Genomic DNA, 21,053 nt, shown 5'->3' with positions numbered 1-21,053 from the left:
CTCCTCCGGTATCCTCGGCGGATGCACGTGAACAGCCAAACGCCTTTCACTGCAACAGGCGCAGAGCCGACAGTCGCGTGCCCCGCAGGGCCGGGCGGGAGGCGCGGGGAGGGAGGGGAGGAAGAGGGAGAGGAAGAGGAAGAGGGAGACGAAGAGGGAGACGAAGGGCTGAGCAGGGGCAGGCGGCCGCCCCGCCCCGGCGCGCCGCCTCCCGGGACCGCCGCGGCCGCTCGGCAGCGCTGCGAGGATGGAGCCGCCCGAGGAGGTGCGGGCGCGGCTGGAGCGGGCCGGGCAGGGCCACCTGCTGCGCTTCTGGGCCGAGCTGGACCCAGCGCAGCGCACGGAGCTGCTGGCCGCGCTGCCGCCCGGGCTGGGCGAGCACTGCCGGCTGGCGGCGGCCTGCGCCCGGCAGCGGGAGAACTTGGAGCGCCTGGACGGCCGCGTGGAGCCGCTGCCCGCCGCGCTCCTGGGCAGCGCCCGGCACTGCGGCCCCGCGGCGCTGCGGCGCTGGGAGGACGAAGGTGAGCGGGCTGGGGGGGATCGCCGCCGGAGGAGCGGGCGCGGGGATGGGAGCGGCCGCAGGCCGTGCTGCTCGGCCCGGCAAGAAGCGTTGTGTCTAAAACCGCTGGGTTTTGGTGAGGCTGCGGAGGCCGCAGCTGTTGCTGAGGTTGGCAGGAAGGTGCTGTGCTGTCAGGGCAGACTCACGAGCACAGCGCTTGCACAACGGAATGCCACAAATAGAGAACGCTGTCCGCCCGCGAGCCGCCCCGTGCTGCCCGTGCGCTGCCATCTTCGGCGCTGCTCGAGGCTGCGGTGCCCCCATGGCTCCCGGCCGAGTCCCGGGTCAGCGCTGCGCCCAGCGGGATCCCCGCGGCAGAGCGGCGTCACGTCGGGGCGGCGGCCATCGGCCGGTGTGACCTCTGCAGGCGTGGTGACTGTCACAGCGTGTGGTGTCGATCAGCAGGAGGGGAGGATGTCGGCGAGGCAGGCAGCGCGGTGACCGCTGTGTTGGTATGGGGGCTCGCTGTGCCCAAATGGCCGGTCGTGTCCCCAGCTCAGGACAAGGGCTGCCGAGGCACTTGGGACCGACATATTTAACTTATGCTTCAAACAATTAAATGCAGCAGCACAGACTGGAGAGGCTCGAGGTTGGCAGGATGTGGAACGGCGCTGTTTACAAAAATATAGACTGTGAGCCTTGCTGCTGGGTCCAGAGCTGCAGCAGAGCACACACTGCCTCATAGGCTGCAGCTGTGCTGAGGGCAGTGCAGCGTTAGCACAGGGCCTCTGTCCTGGGAGGAAGATGAGATTAGAGAGTAGAGTAGAGAAGTGCTGACGTGGCAGGTAGTGTAGGAGACAGGAAAGTGTCGATGAGAGGAGGTGCAGGACAGCTGCAGGACAGCTCTGCTCTTCGTGTCCTCTGACTTCACATGTGTGGCAGTTCATGCGTCACCCCTGGTGGCTGCTGAGCCTGGGGTAGGCCTGGCCAGCGGATGGGCAGCTTCACCTGAGGCACAGAGACTCGTGTGCCTGGCCAGGCCGATCCAGCCAGCCTGCCTGCATCCCTCTGTTGAGCTGCTGTGCACTGCATGGCTTGCCAAGCCACTGTTTTTGGAGCTGGCAGCTTTCCCTGGTCACCTCCTGGGACCGTGAAAGGCTGGGCTGATGGGAGAGGTGATGTTCAGACCTGGGCTCTGTGCAGTGGGGTGCTGTGTTTCTTCCTCCCCATCCTGTGTGTATTACACATCTTGTGCTTTTTTTTTTTTTAAGAGTACGTCCTGTTTCTTCTCAAAGCCATATCCCCTTTTTCTTTACAAAATACAGCAGTGCTGTTCGATAAGTAAATAGATGCAAAATTGAAAGAAAACAAGAAAGACAGCTGTGGCCAAAGGAGTATCCTGAAGTGTGGCAACCATCTGCACAGTCCCGACCCACAACAGCCAGTGAAGACATGGGGTCATGTGGGCAGAGGAGTAAAAATTTCCAAACGGAAACAAAAATGCAGAAATAGAAGTGATGAGGTTCCAGAGCAGAAGAGCTTTTTTTGATGCGTCAGACTCCCCAGATGGGGCTGAGTGGTGATGAGGCAGCTGCCCTGCTGCTGGGGCAGAGTTTTTTGGGGTCCAGCATCAGTTCTGCCCCGTGTCTGGGCTGGCTCCTGGTTAGTGGTCACAGGCATTTGTGCCCAGCCAGGTTATCCAGCGGTGGTGCTGACATGTCCCACTGGGCCTTTCTGCACAGAGCCTTCCTGATCTGAGTGGAGTGGCAGCAGTGGGCCCATAGCAGCCACGCAGGAGTGGCAAGGAGGACTGGGAGCAGACCTGTGAGGATCATGCTTGCTGCTTCAGGCTTGAGCATGTCAAATTGAGGAGCAATGAATTTTAGAGGTGGATTGATGTAGGTCAGATCTGCACAGTTAATTTAACTGCTTTACTAAACTAGAAGCTAGACCCTTTGTCTTCAGCTCCAGGCCAGAGAGGGGCTGGCCCACTGCTGACACTGACTTGTGCCAGTGTCAGCAGTGAGCAAGGCAAAGAGTGAGGCTGGCCTTCCTTGCTGCAGTTCTCACTGGTGGGAATTTGGAAGGCCCCATGTGACAGGGGCTGACTGCCAGCACCCCACAAAAGTCATTGACCCTAGAATCCAGATTGCCCTGATCCCTATCTAGCCTGCAGGCCACTTAGGATTTCCACCAGGAGAGGGGGGATGCTGTTTTTAAATTTCACATTGCACTGCTTTTTATAGTCCAATTTAATCCTTGGAAGTGAAATTTTGTGGTGCTGACCCCCAGCAGTGTTGGCCTGGAGGCTGCTATGCGAGTGTTGCCTTTCCCCAGGGTGTGCTGCAGAGCCCCAGGCAGTGTTCACTGTGGCAGTGAGTGGAGTTGGCACAGGCTTTCCTCCCTCTGTGTGCCCCTGGAAGGACGCAGGCTCCCAAGGTCCTTCCTTTCAAGTGAACCACTGGTGGTGTTGAGCTGGAACATGAGCAGAATGGACCCAGTTCCAGCCAGGCCTTCATTCACAGCTTGCCAGCCGCCTTGACCAGAGACTGCATGTCTCTGATGCAGCCTTTCCCCCAGCGATTGGTGTCACCCCTCAGCTGAACTCACCCATGCTTTGTGAGTGGGCATTCAAACTCCCACCTACAGCAAGCAATATGTCATCTTCAGGTGAAAACCAAACAGTGACAACACTGTTCTCTTGACCTTTCCTATTCCCCCTTTTGTGATTAAAAAGCAATTCTTAGAGGATCCAAGCAATTCAGAAATTATTCTTGAGTACACCAACACCCAAGATATTTTTAAATAGTTAAAAAGATTAAAAAAAAATAATCCCTTATGTCATTGTTTCTGAGACATAAGTCTTAGCACATATAGACTTGCTTTCTGGGTCTTAAATACAAAGATGAAGTGGTCATGCTTTCTAGGCATCATTATGGATGATGACATAAATCAAGCACAGATGCTTTCAGATACCGTCCTTATTTTATTTAGAATCACTGCATCATAGAATTGCAGCACAGATGGATTGGAGGGACCTCACAGCTCCCAGCCCCACCCCTGCCATGGGCTGGCTGCCTCCCAGCTCAGGATGCCCAGGGCCCATCCATGCAGCTCTGGGCAGCAGTGCTGGGCCTCACTGCCCTCTGGGTAAAGAATTTCCCTCTAACATCTAACCTAAATTTCCCTTCTTTTGGTTTAAAATCATTCTCCCCTGTCCTGCCACTATCACGCTGTGTAAAAAGTCGTTCTCCCTGCTGTTCATAAGCTCCCTCTAAGAACTGGAAGGCTGCAATGAGGTCTCCCCGCAGCTTTCTCTCCTCCAGTCTGAGCACCCCCAGCTCCTCAGCCCGTCTTTGCAGCAGAGGTGCTGCAGCCCTCTGCGTTCCTCGTGGCCTCCTCTGGCCCCGCTCCAACAGCCCCACGTCTTTCCTGTGCTGGGGCCCCAGGCCTGGACGCAGTACTCCAGATGGGGCCTCACGAGGGCAGAGCAGAGGGGGACAATCCCCTCCCTGCCCGCTGCCAGCCCTCTGTGGGTGCAGCCCAGGGTGCTGCTGGCCTTCCGGGCTGCGAGCGCACACTGCTGCTCGTGTCCAGCTCTTTGTCCACCAGGACCCCCAAGTCCTTCCCTGCAGGGCTGCTCTCAAGGAGATCTTCCCCCAGTTCGTATAAATACCTGGGATTGCCCTGACCCAATGCAGCACCCCACACTCAGCCTTGTTGGTCCTCATTAGGTTTACATGGGCCCACCTTTCATGCCTGCCCAGGTCCCTCTGGATGGCATCCCTTCCTTCTGTTGTATCAGCTGCACTCAGCTTTGTGTCGTCTGCAAACTGCAGAGGGTGCACTCAATCCCACTGACTGTGCCCAACTGATAAAGATGATGAAGAGCTCTGATCCCAGTATGGACCCCCAGGGGACACCACTCATCACCAGCCTTCACCTGGACATAGAGCCACTGAACACAACCATCTGGCTGCGGCCATCCAACCCATTCCTTATCCACTGAATAGTCCATCTCTCCAATTTAGAGATAAGAGATCCCTGCCCTCAGACTAATGTGTTCACTTGGAGTACACAGAAGCCATGTGCCCCATGTGGGACAGAGGCTGTGAGCACACACTGAGGCTGCTCTGTGACTTGGTGTATGTCCCAGGGAGGCAGCAGTTTAGCACAGCTGATGCAGCTGTGAATGAGCCAGGCACTTCTTGTATCCAGAGAAGCAAGTCTCCGGAGCCACCTGTGTGGTGATGTAGGTATGCACTGTTTGCTGTGAAGGTTTTATACTGCAGTTCTGTGGCACTTGTGAAGTCATGGCTGACTCTGTCCTGCTGCTGCTCTGAGCATTGCTTGGTCTCTGGGCCCACAACCATCTGCTGTTGGGTTTTTAATGTGGTTGGCTGTCACTGGAAAGTAATTCATTCTGTGCAGTCCTTGAGCACGGGTGTGACAACAAGCCTGCTCTTGTCAGTGGTAATGGCTGAGGGCTGTTCTTTGCTCAGACACCACTATTTATCTTGCTTTATGAGAGGCTTATCATTTCTGTGGAGATGCAGAATCAAGTTTGTACAGGGATAAATTGACAATACAAGAGACTTCTGTTTGCAAAGTGGCAGCCAGCTGTGCTGGTTGAGCTCAACAGAACCGTAATGGTTGTTTTCCCTTTTCCTGGGATACAGCGCTGGGAGACAACAGCAGGATGTGTGCAGCTGCGTTTCACTCACAGTACACCCACTGCTTCAGTTACAGGGGTCACTTTCCATTCCTTGCCACCACTGTGACCCATACTGAGCAGAGTTTAGCTTTGGTTTCGAACCACAGCTGGTAATTTTCTCATCCCTGCCAACCCCTGAACTGGTGTTTAACTGCTTGTCCCTCCATCCTTGTGGGTTGGTGTGTAGGTTTCCTGCTACAGCAGGGGCTGTGTGAGGCACCTGTCCAGCAGCCAATGCAAACAGTGTGCCAAGCACTCAGCAGCAGCTGGTAGCAAACCAGTGACATAGCTAATACCTGAGAGCTGCTGCTCTGTGCTTTGTTACATCTTTTGCAGTAGGGAGTTCAGTAAAGGTGCAGTGGAGCCATTAATTGTTTGGACTTTGTTATGTACATTTGTGCTTCTTTTGCTTTCATGGCTGCTACAGAACTCAGATTTCGGAGCTTTGCTGTAGTAGAGCTACATGTTTCAGTGTACAGCTCTCACAGTACTATTGTCTGTGCCTTTTTAATTTTAACTTTAACCCATTCAGGCTTTCCTGCCAAGAACCTTCCGAAAATTTGAAACCCCCAAGCCCAAGATTTCCCCCTAGAAAGTTCCCCCTAGAAATCCCACTTGAAGTCAGAGGTTGGGCTACAGGTCTCTAGAGGTCCCTTCCGACCAAAGTTTTGTGATCCTATGAATTTGAAGTGATGTTTGCAGCAGTGATGGCAGTGCTGTGTAATTGGCTTCCTGCAGGCTGCCTGACCCAGCATGGTGACCTACGGGGAGACAGAATATGGAGGCAGAAACATGGTCTTACCACTGCAGTGAGAGTCAGCAGTATTACTACTGTGACAGGGGAAACTTACATCTGTGTTAGTGCTGAAAGCTAGATTTTTAAACAAAATTAAAACCAGGACAGGTTTTACAGCAGCAGCTGGTATTTTTCCTTCTTACTGCTCATTTAAACAGATGATTATTTAAAGGTGGGCATAAAAACTGTGACTCTGATTTCTTACTAAAGCAGTGTTTTTGGTCCCTGTGTCTTTTAATCCGAGTGTTGAAAGACATCCCTGTTTTGAACAGGACTGCCCCAACCCTAGGGCAGCTCAGCAGGGCTTTGTCTGAGTCTTGCCCCCACTTCTCCGCATGTCTTTTCCACGGATGCACCACTTTCCCAGTAAATCATTTCTAATGTCCAGTTTGAACATGCTGAGCTGCACTCAAAGCTGTTTCCTGTTGTTACACCATCTGCTGCTTCAGATATGGGAATGTGTATCAGAGAGGTGATTTGTTTTAATATGGCATACAACACCATTTTGCTCTCTGAACTACCAGCAGTTGGCATGGAACAGCTTCTGGCTGTTCCCTGAGCTCTGTAGAAAGGCTCAGGGGAAGGGCACAGGATGTGGACTGTCTTTGTGATTCTCATGTTGTCTTTGGCTTCTTTCTCCTGTTCAAGGTTTGCAGCAGATCTCACAGAACAAAGTGGCAGTGCTGCTGCTGGCTGGAGGACAAGGAACCCGCCTGGGAGTGAGCTACCCCAAGGGCATGTACAACGTGGGACTGCCCAGTGGCAAAACCTTGTATCAGATCCAAGCAGAAAGAATCCGCAAAGTGGAGCAGCTCGCTGGCCAGAGGCACCACTGCAAGTGCACTGTCCCCTGGTAGGTGGGCTGAAGCCACAGACCCGCTGTATGGGGGTCTTTGCTTTGCAGTCTTGCCTGTCTTGTCTTCTAGAATTGCCTTGACAGGTGCCATGCAGAGACATGCCAGGGGAGAGCTTTGGCAGCATGTGTGATCCCAGCAGCTAGAAGAGATGCTTGAGGTGAGCAGTGACACACCATCAGTGCCTGCAGCGAGCACTGCCCTGGAGTCACTGACCACTGTACTGTGTCTGTTTCAAGCACAGACCTTACAATGCAGTCAACAGCACTTTTCAGTGCCTGTTTCAGATCATTTGTGAGAGATTTGTACGTTTGTGCTGTACTTTCTCAGGTTCCTCTCTGGAGGGAGAAATCACACCATACTGAGAAACTGTGTGTGTATCTTCAGGCAAATATAAAACTCTTCTCTTCCTCAATAGTAAATCCTTGCCGTGCTCCATTTTTAGGCCGCCTCCTGCTGTTGTTGTTTGCAGCTGTCTGCCCATTGCTCCTGGCTGCCCATTGCTGTCAAAAGTCTCCAGGCTTCCACAGAGCCTAGTTCTGCAAGGTGCAGAACGTCAGTTCCCCCTGAGGTCGGGTGGGTGAGAGTGAGAAAGGCACTGCTGTGTGGCTCTGGGAATGTTTTCTGCTGGGTGCTCACCCTTAGCTTGTAGAGAGATGCCATTACAAAATCCCTGCCTGGTCTGAGGCAAGGTGTGGGAAGAATGAAGGAGCGTGTGTGTCTCAGGTCTTCAGGACGACACATTGTTTTACAAGTAGGAATCTGAAGGTGATTCAACTCCAGATTCTATGTTTCTTTCTAAAGCTACATATACATGACCCGAATTGCAAATGTATCCATCCCTGATGTTGTTGGAAGCCATCAGCAACACCTGCTGATAATGTTTACAGTTTATTTCCCTTGGGTTGAAGAGGCAGCTGGCTGCTGCAGTACCCGGAGGACAGTATCTACTGTGCTGCAAATATGTAAATCAGTGTGTATGAGGCTCTCAGTGCAGACTATGGATATTCTGTTGTGCTGGCAGAGGACCTACATACACCTACTTGAAGGGCTTGACAGGTATGTGATGCTCTCTGCTCTGCATTGGTGCAGCCTCACCTGGAGCACTGTGTGCAGGGTTGAGTGCCACAGCATAAAGGCATAAAACTACTGGCGGGTTACAAAGATGGGAGAGGGTCTGGAAGGGAAGGTGTATGAGGAGCAGCTGAGGTCCCTTGGTTTTGATTTGAAACTGAAGTGAATGAAACTTTTGTGCCATTCTTTGCACTGTTTTGGAGCTGACTTGTATTTGCAGATGTTATGCATATTTAGGGAAGTGCTTTTGGGTGGAGCTAAGCCTGTGTTAGGATTGTTCTTGAGTCCTTGCACCACCTTCCTGCAGGATGGGTTGTGGAGCAGCAGCATGTAACTGAGCAGCAGAACTCAAGATACCCTGCTGTCTCTCATCTAACATCCTAAGGTTTTCTCCCTTCCATGTCCCACCTGTAGTTTTTTCTTTTTCTTGTTCCTTTCTATGCACCTGCTCCTATCCAGGTACATCATGACAAGTGAGTTCACGCTGGGGCCAACAGAGGAGTTCTTTGTAAAACACAGCTACTTCAACCTGGATAAATCCAATGTAATCATGTTTGAACAGAGGATGCTGCCAGCTGTCACCTTTGATGGGAAGGCCATCTTGGAGGAGAAGGGGAAAATTGCAATGGCTCCAGGTACTTTGCTGTTTGCCCTTATTTGGTGCAGTAGCCTGTGTTGAAAATTAGTGTTAGCCATCCTTGGCACACAGGAGCAGCCTTGGGAGGTCAGTGTCAATGCCTCTAGTTAGCATGGGAGAGTTCTGTTAGATGTTTTGGGATGGTAATCAAGAATGTAGCAACCTCTGTTTAAGTTCTTTCTGGAGTCTTGTCCACATTACATGGTTTTAAATCAAAGTTTGGGAATATTGGCAGGATTAGGAAGAGTGGGATTGCTGTGGTTTTGGACCAGCCTGCATGCGCAGGGCTGTGTGTATACTCAAGGGAAGAGGCCCCAGGATGCAGTCCCTGGGATGCTGCCTCACAGGATGAAGCTGTCAGTAGAGCCGCTCCATTCCCCTCACCAGCTCGGAGCTGCTGGCTGCTCAGAAGTGATTCTGTCAGGCTGTGGAGAAAACCCACCTGTCTGGAGGCTCCCTTTCAGGGCTGATAGTGAGAAATGGGGGAATAAAACAGCAGGCAGCAAGAAGACAAACTCCTTCCAAAATTATTGAAATGTTTCATGAAAAGTTCTCCTCTTCTCTGGACCTGGACATGGCAAGAGACTCGGTGAGGGCAGTCCTTCTGGGGCTGTGTTGCAGTACTGTGACTTTTGTTGCTGCAGAATGGTTCTTCAGAGTGGACAGGAGTGTTAAAGGGGTGGCCGTGAAAGGATGATCTGTGATGAACAAATGTGCAAATGGAGTTCCAGCCTTTAAAAGGGCACTGGGTAGTTGTGGAGAGGGAGGAGGGGGGAAATACACAGAGGATAAGACTGACTTTAGTCTTTCTTTCTCCAGGCTGTTTTAAATGTGCTTTTGCACTGCACTGGAAGCGAAGAAATGTTATAGCCTTCTCCCACCCACTACACAGTGTTTTGCCCTTCAGTGTTTTTCCTCTGTGGGTCTTACAGCACTTTCAACTTTTGTAATGCTTCCCTTTGAGGCTGATACCCTGCTTTGCAGATGTGGGAACTGGGCTGTGGAGGGAGACAGCCTTGTCTGAACTGAGCCTGCATCAGGGCTGGAAGTGAAACCCATTGGCAGTGACTCTTGGCTAAAAAACATTTCCTGCTCTGCTATTCAGGAAAATTTGTTTAGGACTTTTAGCCTTTGCTCTATTAGTCACAAAATAAACCTTGCAAAGTCACTAATTAACCAGTCACTAATTAACCAGGGCCTCCTTTTTTCTCCTGTGTTATAGATGGCAATGGTGGCTTGTATCGTGCTTTGGTGGATAATAAAATCTTGGATGACATGAAGCAGCGTGGTATCCAGTACATCCATGTGTACTGTGTAGACAACATTCTTGTCAAAATGGCAGATCCAGTCTTCATAGGCTTCTGTGTTTCCAGAGGAGCAGATTGCGGTGCCAAGGTGAGGTGGTGCTAATGCTGGGCTGATTGCCCACAGAGTTAAGATCTTGGGGAGTGAGCAGAGTTAAGATCTCAGGGTGAGCTTGGATGTGCTCAGATCTCTGCCCAATGACAGCTTGCTCAGAGCAGACTTAGATGTGGCAGTCTGAAATGCCTGTTTTGAACTCACAGTCCCCTTCCTGGGAGTGTACTGGTAGCACTCCCTTCCTTCTTCCCAGAGTGGGATGGAAAACAGGCTTAGAAACATAGAATTACAGAATCGCTAAGGTTGGAAAAGATCTTCAAGATCATCCAGTCCAACTGCCCACCTTCCACCCCCACCTGTTTCCGCACTAAACCATGTCCCTTAGTACAACATCCAAATGCATCCAGGGGCAGCAACTCCTTCACCACCCGGGGCAGTCTGTTCCAATACCTGAACACTCTTTCAGAGAAGAAATGTTTCCTAATATTCAGCCTGAATCTCTCCTGGTGCAACTTGAGTCCATTTCCTCTTGTCCTGTTGTTGTTACCTGGGAGCAGATGCTGACCTCATCTCACCACAGCCTCCTTTCAGTGAACTGTGGAGAACCATATGATTTCCCCTGAGTTCTTCTTCTCAACATTGACCCATCCCAGCTCCATGCCCATCTCTGGACACGCTGCAGGGCCTCCATGCCTGCACTGCAGTGAGGGCCCAGCACTGAGCACAGCACTGAGCTGCGGCCCCACCAGTGCCGCACAGAGGGACGATCCCCTCCTGCTCCTGCTGGCTGCACTGCTGCTGACACCAGGCAGGATGCCGTGGGCCTTCTTGGACACCTGGGCACACTGCTGGCTCATGTTCAGCATGGACCCCATATCCATTTCTTCCACTCAGTCTTCCAGTCACTCTCCCACAAGCTTGTAGCACTGTATGGGGTTGCTGGGGCCAAAGTGCAGGACCTGGAACTTCGTCTTGTCGAACCGTCTTGTTGGCCTTAGCCCAGCCTATCCAAATCTCTCTGTAGGAGGGTGGTGTCATCTGCACATTCCCCTCATCCAGGTCATAACAAAGAAATTAAATTTCTATTAAAGCAGGGACTGTAATTGTACAGAAACCTACAAACTGAAATTGCTTCCCTTTTGTGTGTTCCTTTTCTGCAGAGGCACCTGAGATATCTGGAAGCTTTATTGGACTGGGTTGTGTTTTGTAAACACACCTTTAATTCTAATCAAGGCACTCCTTACATCCCACTGTGATAGATGGCAAAAGCCAGAAGAGCTTGGTTTTGTGACTCAAAATCAGCCTTCAGGTTTCCTGATGTTCAGCACAGGTTTCTGTTGCTTTAATCAACACTGTTCATGTAAGCAGGGAGCTAAAGGCTGATAGATTTAAGATTCTTCATTTAATGCCAAATCCCAGTTAAAAGACCTTGATAGGAAAAGTGTCTCACAGTGTTCTGCTCCAGCCAGCTGACTGGAGGCGGCTTTCTTTTAACTGTGGACTGTCTTCTGAGCAGTTGTGCCATGAAGTGGTCACGTACTCCTTTTTGTACCAGGTTGTTGGGAAGAATACGTCTCCAGGCTACTCTGTGTACTCAGTATTATCTTACTTGTGTTTGTGAGGCACTGTACACTGGAATGTACATCAAAGTCTTGGAGGTCAATTTAGCATGGCAGTTGGAATATTGTTGGCGTTTTCTTCCTCCTTGTGATGAGCCCTCTGTCCTGTGGCTGCAGGTGGTGGAGAAGGCCTACCCCACAGAGCCTATTGGGGTGGTGTGCTGCGTGGATGGGGTCTCTCATGTGGTGGTGGAGTACAGTGAGATCAGCCCAGAGACTGCGCAGCAGCGAAGGCCGGATGGGGGGCTGATGTACAGCGTTGGCAATATCTGCAACCATTTCTTCACTGTTGAGTTTCTGCAGACAGTGGCCCAGTAAGTTCCAGCAGAACTGCCAGGCAGCTGTGCACAGTGGATGTTCCCATTTCCCATGTTGTAGTTATGGATACTTCCTACTCTGCTCTTCACCTCTCTCCTCCAGAAAGTCCCACACAGCTGTGTCTGCTGTTGGTCACCCCAGGATGTTCTTTATGTCTTATCCAATGGAGAGTTTGCGTACTTTGCTGTAGCTAAATCACCTGGTATAAACCAGTGCTTTGACCTTCCTGGGCTTGCAGGGATGAGCAGCCAAATGGGTTGCATCACTGACCACACCACACACTTGGAGGATTTTCAGAAGGAATGTCAGCCATGCTGTATCCCTTTGGACAATTGGGTGGGGGAGTGAGTGAGGCTGGCAGAGGACTGCACCTTGAGGTTGGGAAATAGGAATGTGATACCAGGCATTCAGTGAGCAGCTTTCTTCTGTTAATTATGGTTCTGACCCTGGACTGGAGGTACTGTTTTCTTGTGGGGTTTGTTGCTGTGGGAGGATATGAAACTGATGTAGTCTAAAGGTGTGGGGACAGTTAAAGGAGACCGAATTTCATTTCTGTCAATCCTGAGGCAGACAGTATTCCAGAAGAGCTTGATCCCTTTGTGTGAAGGATCTGCCCTGCTCCATTTTCACCCTGGTCAAATAACAATTCGGGTTACCTTTTTCCCCTCTGCCTGTGATTGCAGCTGTGCACTCCATCACCTTTTGTTTTACCCTATAATGCCATGCTGTGCATTAGGATGGAGTGCCTTGGCTGCCTGCCATGCAGGTGACTGGGCTACTTTGCTCAGTGAAGTGTTTCCTGGATGTGATTTAAGTCAACATCCACAACAGTTGACATATGACCTGGAATATTATTACTTATTACTTAGCCATCAGCTTTCCAGAGAGGTACTTCTCTTTTTTAGTGGGCACGAAGTAAATGAACTTGTTTGTCCTTCTTTTTGCAGAAAACACGAGTCTCAGCTGAAGCACCATGTGGCCATAAAGAAGGTGCCTTACATTGACGAGGAGGGAAATCTGGTAAAACCACTAAAACCGAATGGAATAAAGCTGGAGAAGTTTGTGTTTGATGTGTTCCAGTTCTCTAAGTTAGTGGCAGAAGTCATCTTTTTTTCCCCCTTTTCAATGTCTGTTTGAATGACTGTAAGTTGTAGATCTTGACAGACTGTGTGTAGTTTGTGTTAGAGAGACTGTTGGATCTACCAGGCTTCAGGATGGCAGTAACTCTGCAGGCACTCACAGTGCGTTCACTCAGTCCTTGTGTGCAGTTCTTTGGGAATCATTCATTCTGCTGAGGATGGTTTGGTTGACTGTCCCTCTGCTGGCCCTACGAAAGAAAGAAGGCAGGAAACATAGAGCATAGCCAGCATTTATTACAAGAGCATGCTGGAATGTTCAGATTCTCAGAAATCGAACCTTTCATAATTGTGGTTTCCATGACGACTACAGCTTTTGTTGGGTTTTAGGTGCATGAGAAGCTGGGGCCGATTCACACCGTTTGTGTTCCGAGAACAGGTCGCTAGAGCCCCTTTGGGATAAGTTCCTGTTGCTGTATGAACTGGAAAAGCTGCCTTGCCAATCTCTAAGACATAGTATAGCTGTGCTGTGGGGCTAACACAGTACTTTGTGTTCAGTGAATGTGGATTTTAATAATTTAGGAATTTACCGTAAGTTTATGAATCCTCTTTTTTCAAACCCTAGAATTCAGTAACAAAGATTCTGTTTTAGGCTGAAATTAACAACAAGAGCAAAAAAAGAGACCTTAGGCAAACTGAAATATCATGTTTGGAGATAGTGTTTTTGTTTTAAGAGGATTTACTGTAAGTGAAGCAGATAAGGTTTGAACCCTGGTCTCCGTTCCCTGACATGCAATCTGTAAGGAAACATGCTTAAAGACAAAGTCAGTGTGGTGGAAATAATACAGAGCTCTGGATTTTGAAACAACTGCAAGCAATTACTTCATGCTTTTTTTCATGTTACTTCATGTACTTTTTTGATAATATGGAAAAAATTGGCAGATGCTCTATATGTGTGATATACAGAAACACGAAGGTGCTGCTGTGGTTTTATTTGCATTCCCTTTTCTGGTAAACTTCTGTACATACATTTGACTGTATGTCCTCCTGTGTTGCTTACTCATACCTGGAAACATACCTGAGTCACTGCTTGCCCCCAGGCTCCCATGCAGAGTGACTGTTTCTTTAAGCCAGGGGTGCAGTGCTCTGATGTGAGCAGCATAGAACTGCCATGTATCTGAGCTTCAGGCATTGCACCTCATTCTGCTTTTCTGTCATACATCCCTGGTTCTTAATTGTCCCTCAGATGGGAGGTGGACTTTCCTTAGCTTGACTCTGCCCCAGGCTGTGTACATCACTGCTTTTTAAAATATGTATGAGCACTTCCCCATGAAAGTTGGTTTTGCATCTTTTTTCAGAACAAAGCTGATAGCTTTGTTTTTCATTATTCTTGTTTTCCCCCCTTTGCTGATAGGAATTTTGTGGCATTTGAAGTTTTGAGAGAAGAGGAGTTCTCGCCATTAAAAAATGCAGACACAGCTGAGAAAGACAATCCTACCACTGCTCGGCAGTCCCTCCTGGCCCAGCACTACCGCTGGGCTCTCAAGGCTGGGGCCAGATTTCTGGATGAAGAAGGCTGCAGGATACCAGAGAAGCTCAGGTGTGAACCTTAGCGATGTTCTCTGCAGATTCTTTGCCTGTGGCTTCCCAAGCCTGATGGCTGGCTGATGGTATGCACACTGTGCTATACAAAACAGAGCATTTGTCTGATCACTTGGGTCAGCTGGCCTTTTCCAAACATCCTCTTACAGCTACTGCTCCATTAGTATTGTACTTTAGACACTAATGCACAGAACCCTTTGCTTTAACTCTGGCAGAGATTCCTGCCTTGGGGGTCACAGGTCAACTCCTCCTATAGAAACTTGAACACAGTAAGACAACTGCCTTAGATAGAAGCAGACTTTTCTATCACTCAAGATGTAGCCAGCCCAAGGAACTCTAACTTGTGGTCATCCCTGCCTCTTCTGATTGTGGTCGCAGTTTTTAAAGCGCAGCAAGAGTCTCAGATGGATATTACAGCAATTATCAATTCAGATACTGCCTGCATCATGCTGAATTAAAGCTGCTTTTACTACATGAGACAATTACTTCATCAACTGACAGCTTAATAAACCCAGAAGCTGTTCATTTTATTTGAAAAGTACCTTTTAAAAAGCCATGTAATTGTTTTGATGAAAACCTGCTAGTTCCCTTTCACTTTCATAGTTTATATTCAAATGATACCTGATGCATGTGACTGTAACAAATGTTGTATCCTTCCGGATATCTTACTCTTGACAAACCTTCAAAGACAACAGACTGTTTTGTAAGCATAGCAAGAAGTTAACCAGTGTTCTCTTATTCAGTTTTTCAGGAACCGAAGATCCTCCGGCTGTGTGTGAGATTTCTCCATTAGTATCTTACTTTGGAGAGGTGAGAATAATTATCTATGGAAGTAAAATGCTTAAGAGTATGCAGAAATGCATCTGATTTCTTTACAGAAATGAATTTTCTTTAGCCTGTGCTTGCTCAGAAATAGTAAGGTAAAGGGAGCTAGGACTTGTGTTATGTTTGTAGTTCGCATTGTGGCTTATTCTTGAGCACCTTGCTCAGTCTTCACATATCTCGGTTTTAGCAATTTCTAAAATGAGATATGTAATGAGGTGATGAAGTTTCGTTAGGATTCATTAGTATACTTTGAGATCCACTGAATGAAAACCTTTACATCTTCGCTAAGTTCCTGTCTGCAGGTAGCTGGCTCACCACAATTGGTACCTTATAAGAATAAAACAAAGGTGAGACAATGTGATTTTCTTTGCTAGGATTGTTCTAGTATGTGTTCAGAACACCTCTGCCCCATGCCTCACCCTTCTCAGCAGGGCTTGTTCCTGATGTCCACTGTTTTACAGTTCATCCTCTCCTTCACAAACTCTGGTCATATGGCTGAAGTGCTTTCTGCTCTTACTGGGGAACAGTTCTGTTGCCTGTCCTTTGTGTGGCCTTTTAACTTAGGGAGTCAGTCATTCTTTGTAAATCTTATAGAGACTTTAAAACAATACACATGACCAATATGATGTGTTTATAACCTTATGATTTTCACATGTTCTCAGGGTCTGGAGGTGTACATGAAGAACAAAGACTTCTGTTCTCCCCTTATACTTGACGAAGATAAAGCAGAAATGCTAGGAAGTTCTTGAAGAGGAGGGAGGTCTTCTCCCCCGTCAAATCAGTTGCTTGTCTGTCAGAGCAATTATAAGAACTGACCCTACTAAAATGTCATATGAAGTGCCTTATGAAAACTTGCTTTGCAGTATTAGGTTGATGCCAAATACTTGTAACAGTTGTATATACACATCTGTGCCCACTCACCAGATCTGTTTGGTGACTTTGAAGTCTGAGCCTTTTACCTTGATCTGTTTTGTCAACAGTGATATGAATGACAATTAATACTTTCCAGGTACCAGACAGATTTTATATTTCCTTTCTCTAGTGCATACAAATATATAGCAGAGCCAGCTGAAATCTAATCGATCAGCTTTGCATTCATGAAGATTAGATCTCTGCAGTGCCTACCTTTGTATCTTGTTTGTGCTGTTGTTGTTGTTGTTGTTTTTGTATGTTTGCTTGTTTGTTTTAAGCTGTGCAGAGCTGAAGAAGAATCACTGTGATGCCCCAATCTGAAAAATATGGAATGACCTTGTGTACTAGACCAGTTCTGTCCAAAGATCAATCTTTTCTGTAATCCTCTGCTGGTCAGGAGGTGCAGTTCAGCATTCACATCCTACAATCAGTGTGTATGGAGGAGTGTGCTGCAGTTGGGGTCCTTCTGTGTTAAAATTTTGCTTGAGAAGTGGACCCTGCAGCGGGTAGGACTGGCTTGCATATGTAGGCTCAGTGGTGGCATTCCAAAACAAAAACCTAAGTAAATATGCAGCTCAGACTGATTGCTTTTGACAGCTGCAGTGACCTGCAGGGGGGGAAGAGGACAAAAAAGAAGGCTGAGAACTCTTTTCACAACAGCCTTCTCTTCCTCTCTTATGACAATCATTTATTTTGCTTTTCATTTTTCTGTTTGATACATATAACATCCCTCAGGGAGCCACTCCTGTGAAGTGCCTGAAGGTGACAGTGACAGGAGTGACAGGAGTAACAAGCTGTGAGGGAGAATTTGAGGCTTAATCCCAACATAAGCAATGTATACAGTAAAACGCCTCAGCTTCTACAATTTCTGGCCAAGTGGTTTTCCAGCGCTTTTTCAGTTAAGGAAAGAACTCTTTAGATGCCTTGCTTTTAACCAAGATTACAGACGATGATATATCAACTAACTAAGGAAGGTAATTTGCAGACTTTCAGTAGCACAGCAGCTCAGCCCTGGTGGAGGGGTCACAGGGTGGCCGTGCCTTACAGCTCCTGCTCTGCCCCAGCAGATCCTACACACCAAAGTCATTTCACACCCTAGGAGGACTCTTCAGGTGCATTACTGAGTGAGGTTGGGATGATGAGCACACACTGCATTTCCCCCAGTGAGCTGTAGGGAAGGTGATGAATCATAGGATCATAGAATCATAGAATGGCCTGGGTTGAAAAGGACCACAATGCTCATCCAGTTCCAACCCCCTGCTGTGTACAGGGTCGCCAACCAGCAGACCAGGCTGCCCAGATCCACATCCAGCCTGGCCTTGAAGGGGCATCCACAGCCTCCTTGGGCAACCCGTTCCAGTGCCTCACCACCCTCTGGGTGAAAAACTTCCTCCTAATATCCAAACTAAACCTCCCCTGTCTTAGTTCAAAACCATTCCTCCTTGTCCTATCACTATCCATCCTGGTAAACAGTCATTCTCCCTCCTGTCTATACACTCCCTTCAAGTATTGGAAGGGGAGAAGATGAGGCATTTCATGTCTCTGCTTCTACTATAGAATTGTCAATTAAGCATTAATCTTTTATGTAATTGAATCTCTGAAATCCTTCCTATGAAGCTGTATTCAGAATGTTGGAGAAAATAAAAATAGCTTTGAGAATAATTATCATTTGTAAGTAGGCTTATATTTTATAGAGAAACCACCTAAATGCTGATGGCAGAATTTAAAGATACAAAGTGTATCTGCATATACATGAGTAATTAATCTTTTATATGTGGAGACCAGCTAACTTCAGTTCTGGTTACCTCTTGCTGCGTGTGCAATCAGTATTTTTAGTAGAATTTTTAGTATAAATTGAGCATTTGTTTTTGACACTCAGATCTGTATTTTTATTGTGCATTTTTTATGGGTCATTTCCATTCCTGTCAGTCGAGTTTTGCATCTGAGAACTGATTGCATTATATCTTTGAGAGCATTGCTCATCAGTTCAGGCCCAGGTTGTTTTAAATTGCACTGTGCTATGAAGAATACTCTTCTGTTCTTTCTAGAATGCATTTTCATTTTTCTGTATGCTTTAATCGTGTGAACACTGAACTGCTGATATGATTTTAGAGATTGTTTTTGAGGAGAAGAGGAATTAGGATGCTGAATGCCTCATGTGTTTTGTTTTGTTTTCCAGAAATTTTTGGACAATGAAGCATTTTGATAATAAAGATGTTACTGTGATTTCTTTGTGTCCATCTGTCTTCCTTGTTTGTGAGGAAATGCAGGAGGTTTTGTCCCTATGCACCGCCGTGCTGTCACACAGCTGCAGGACACTGACATGGCACCACTGACAGCACAGCTGGAGGCTGCAGTGGCCATGGCTGTTGTACAGGGTGATGTAGAACTCAGCAAATATCCAAAGAAGTTTGACACTGTGGGACATGTTTTTCCATCAGACAGCTAACAGAACACTATTCTCCCCAAAAGTAGTTTTTCCACAGTGACAGGCTGTCCTCTCTTTTGGGGGCTTAGTGCTGAACCCAGCAAAGGTCCAAAGCAGATGTTCTTTCTCCTTTACCTATTCCACATTTTTCTCTTGGCACCCATATGAAGGTTGCTGTTGCTGGAGTTTTTAAATGCTTTTTTAAGTGATGTGAATTGGTAATTTGCTGTGGTAGGAAAATGAATACTAAAATGTGAATGCATGCATCAGGGTTCTGTTGAATTGTTTCTCTGCTTGTTTGTGCAGTGTTGATACTTACCAGAACAATTTGTTGAGGGCTGTGTTTTGTTTTGTTTTGTTTTTTGTTTTGTTTTGTTTTGTTTTTTAAATCATGAGATGTTAACTTAATTCTCAGTTTTATCTTGGGGACAAACCTGGAGTCCAAATTTAAAGGTTCAAATGATGTCCTTCACTGAATAGCTAGGTACACCTGGAGGTGAATTCAGGGCCAGCACTTACAGCAGTATCCATGGCTGCTTCCACACCTTTTCTTCCCTGTTGGACTGTGAACTTGATATAAACATAACCTGGTTCCCAACTGTAGGCAATGGCAATGAGTAATACAGAAACACAGGCAATGTGGCTCTAAATGTGTACAATATTAAATGGTGCTGCCCCTCTTCCTCCCTCATGAAGTGTCTCTTTGCAAAGGGCATGTGAGAAAGGGCAGAGCGTCTGTGAAGGAGCAGGTAGGAAAGGAATTGTATGGATCCTGCTGTGTACCAAATTATTTTGAAAATCTCTTTAGTCAACTTTGCCCTCTCAGAATCTCATTCATGCCTTTTCACACCCCTGAGTTCTTAGGGCAGAGTTCCTGTGATGTCTGCCCTGGACCAGGGCAGGGGGATGAGTGATGCAGGTTGTTAGGATGCATGTTTTAGACTGCTCTGTCCTCTGGGATTCAGCAGAACTTTGGGTCTCCTGTGCCATGCTCAGCTTCCAGGCTGGAGCAGAGGGTGTGTGCAGTGCACTGCAGCCCTGGTACCATCCTCCCACCAGGACACTTCCTGACAAGACACGGTGACTTCTGCTGCACCCCTCGCACCCACATCCCCATCAGAGCAGCCTACCAGGCAGGTGGGAAATGCACCTTCCCAGATGCATTCAGCCTTCTTCCAATTCCTCAGTTACTTTTCTTCTTGTTACTGGTCTGTCCTGTGATCCCACAACACAGAAGAACAGGAGGGCTCTCAGCATCTCCTTGTATTTCATTTCCTGTTCAAGATGCCCAGGTCCTCCTCGGACAAGGTCAGGCCATGTGGTGAATAAGAGTATGTAGAAGGCAAGGGCAGGCAAGGAGAGGAAAGAAATCCTTACATCCGTGAAGTTCCTCTGACTTGAAAGAAGTGATCGTATTAGGGTGACTGGGGACATTCCAGAATGTAATGTGACAGTAGAAGTGGGCAGCAGAGAATCATATCACAGAGTGTTGGGTTGGAAGAGACCTTTAAAGTCCACCCAGTTCCAAGCCCCCTGCCATGGACAGAGATACAAACCACTAGATCAGTCTGCCCAGGCGCTCCATTCACATCATTGGGCACCTCCAGGGATGGGGCACCCACAGCTCTAGGCAGCTATGCCAGGGCCTCACCATCCTCTGAGTAAAGAGTTTCACCCTGATATCTGACCTAAATCTTCTCTATTCTAGTTTCAAGCCATTCCCCTTTGTCCAATTCCTATCAGACTGTGTCAAAAAATCTGTCTCCCTCCTCTTTATAAGCTACTTTTAAGTACCGGAAGGCCACAATGAGATTTCCCTGGAGCCAGTTCTCCCTTTTCACTTATCAGAGAGGGTAGACACTCATTCCTCTGTCTCTTCTGACCAGTGTACCTGTAGATTCTCCTCCTGTTATTTTTCAAGTCCCTTGCCAAGTTCAGCTTCATCTGCACCTTTGCTTTCCTGATCCTAACTCTGTACATCTGAATGGCATCTCTGTATTCTTTCCACCTATCCCCGCTTCCACTCCCTGTACAAGTCCTTCCTTCCTCTTCATTTGACCACCAGATCCTTTTTCAGCCATGCTATTTTCCTGCCTCTGCTTAATTTCTCATGCTGGGGACAGAGTATCATAGAATGGCTTGGATTGGAAGGAACTTAAAAGACTGTCTAGTTCCAACCCATCTGTTGTGGGCAGGGTTGCCGACCACTAGATCAAACACCAGCTCAGGCTGCCCTGGGCCCCATCTGTGGCCACCAATCGAAGCAATTCCTTATCCACCGAATGGCCCAGACTTCAAATCCATCTCTCTCCAGTGTAGAAATAAGGATGTGGTGCAGGT

At 48.1% G+C, this 21,053-nt stretch overlaps 1 protein-coding gene across 2 annotated transcripts; it reads left to right on the top strand.

The window, feature by feature from the left end:
* The first annotated feature begins 161 nt into the window (after window positions 1–161).
* On the top strand, window positions 162–18,511 carry UAP1L1 (UDP-N-acetylglucosamine pyrophosphorylase 1 like 1). Of its 2 annotated transcripts, XM_031601441.2 has the most exons (10): window positions 162–521; window positions 6,658–6,862; window positions 7,668–7,922; window positions 8,397–8,572; window positions 9,797–9,969; window positions 11,670–11,866; window positions 12,818–12,958; window positions 14,361–14,546; window positions 15,292–15,358; window positions 16,036–18,511. In XM_031601441.2, the coding sequence occupies exons 1-10, from the start codon at window positions 248–250 to the stop codon at window positions 16,120–16,122; spliced, it is 1,761 nt and encodes a 586-aa protein (XP_031457301.1). In that variant the 5' UTR covers window positions 162–247; the 3' UTR covers window positions 16,123–18,511. The 2 variants fall into 2 exon arrangements, with proteins under 2 accessions (XP_031457301.1, XP_031457302.1); XM_031601442.2 differs by lacking the exon at window positions 7,668–7,922 and having other exon boundaries at window positions 175–521.
* Window positions 18,512–21,053: the final 2,542 nt, after the last annotated feature.

The sequence above is a fragment of the Phasianus colchicus genome, chromosome 19, assembly GCF_987193195.1.
Source record: "Phasianus colchicus chromosome 19, bPhaCol1.hap1.1, whole genome shotgun sequence".
NCBI lineage: Eukaryota > Metazoa > Chordata > Aves > Galliformes > Phasianidae > Phasianus > Phasianus colchicus.
This window is presented reverse-complemented; position numbering and strand designations above follow the sequence as displayed.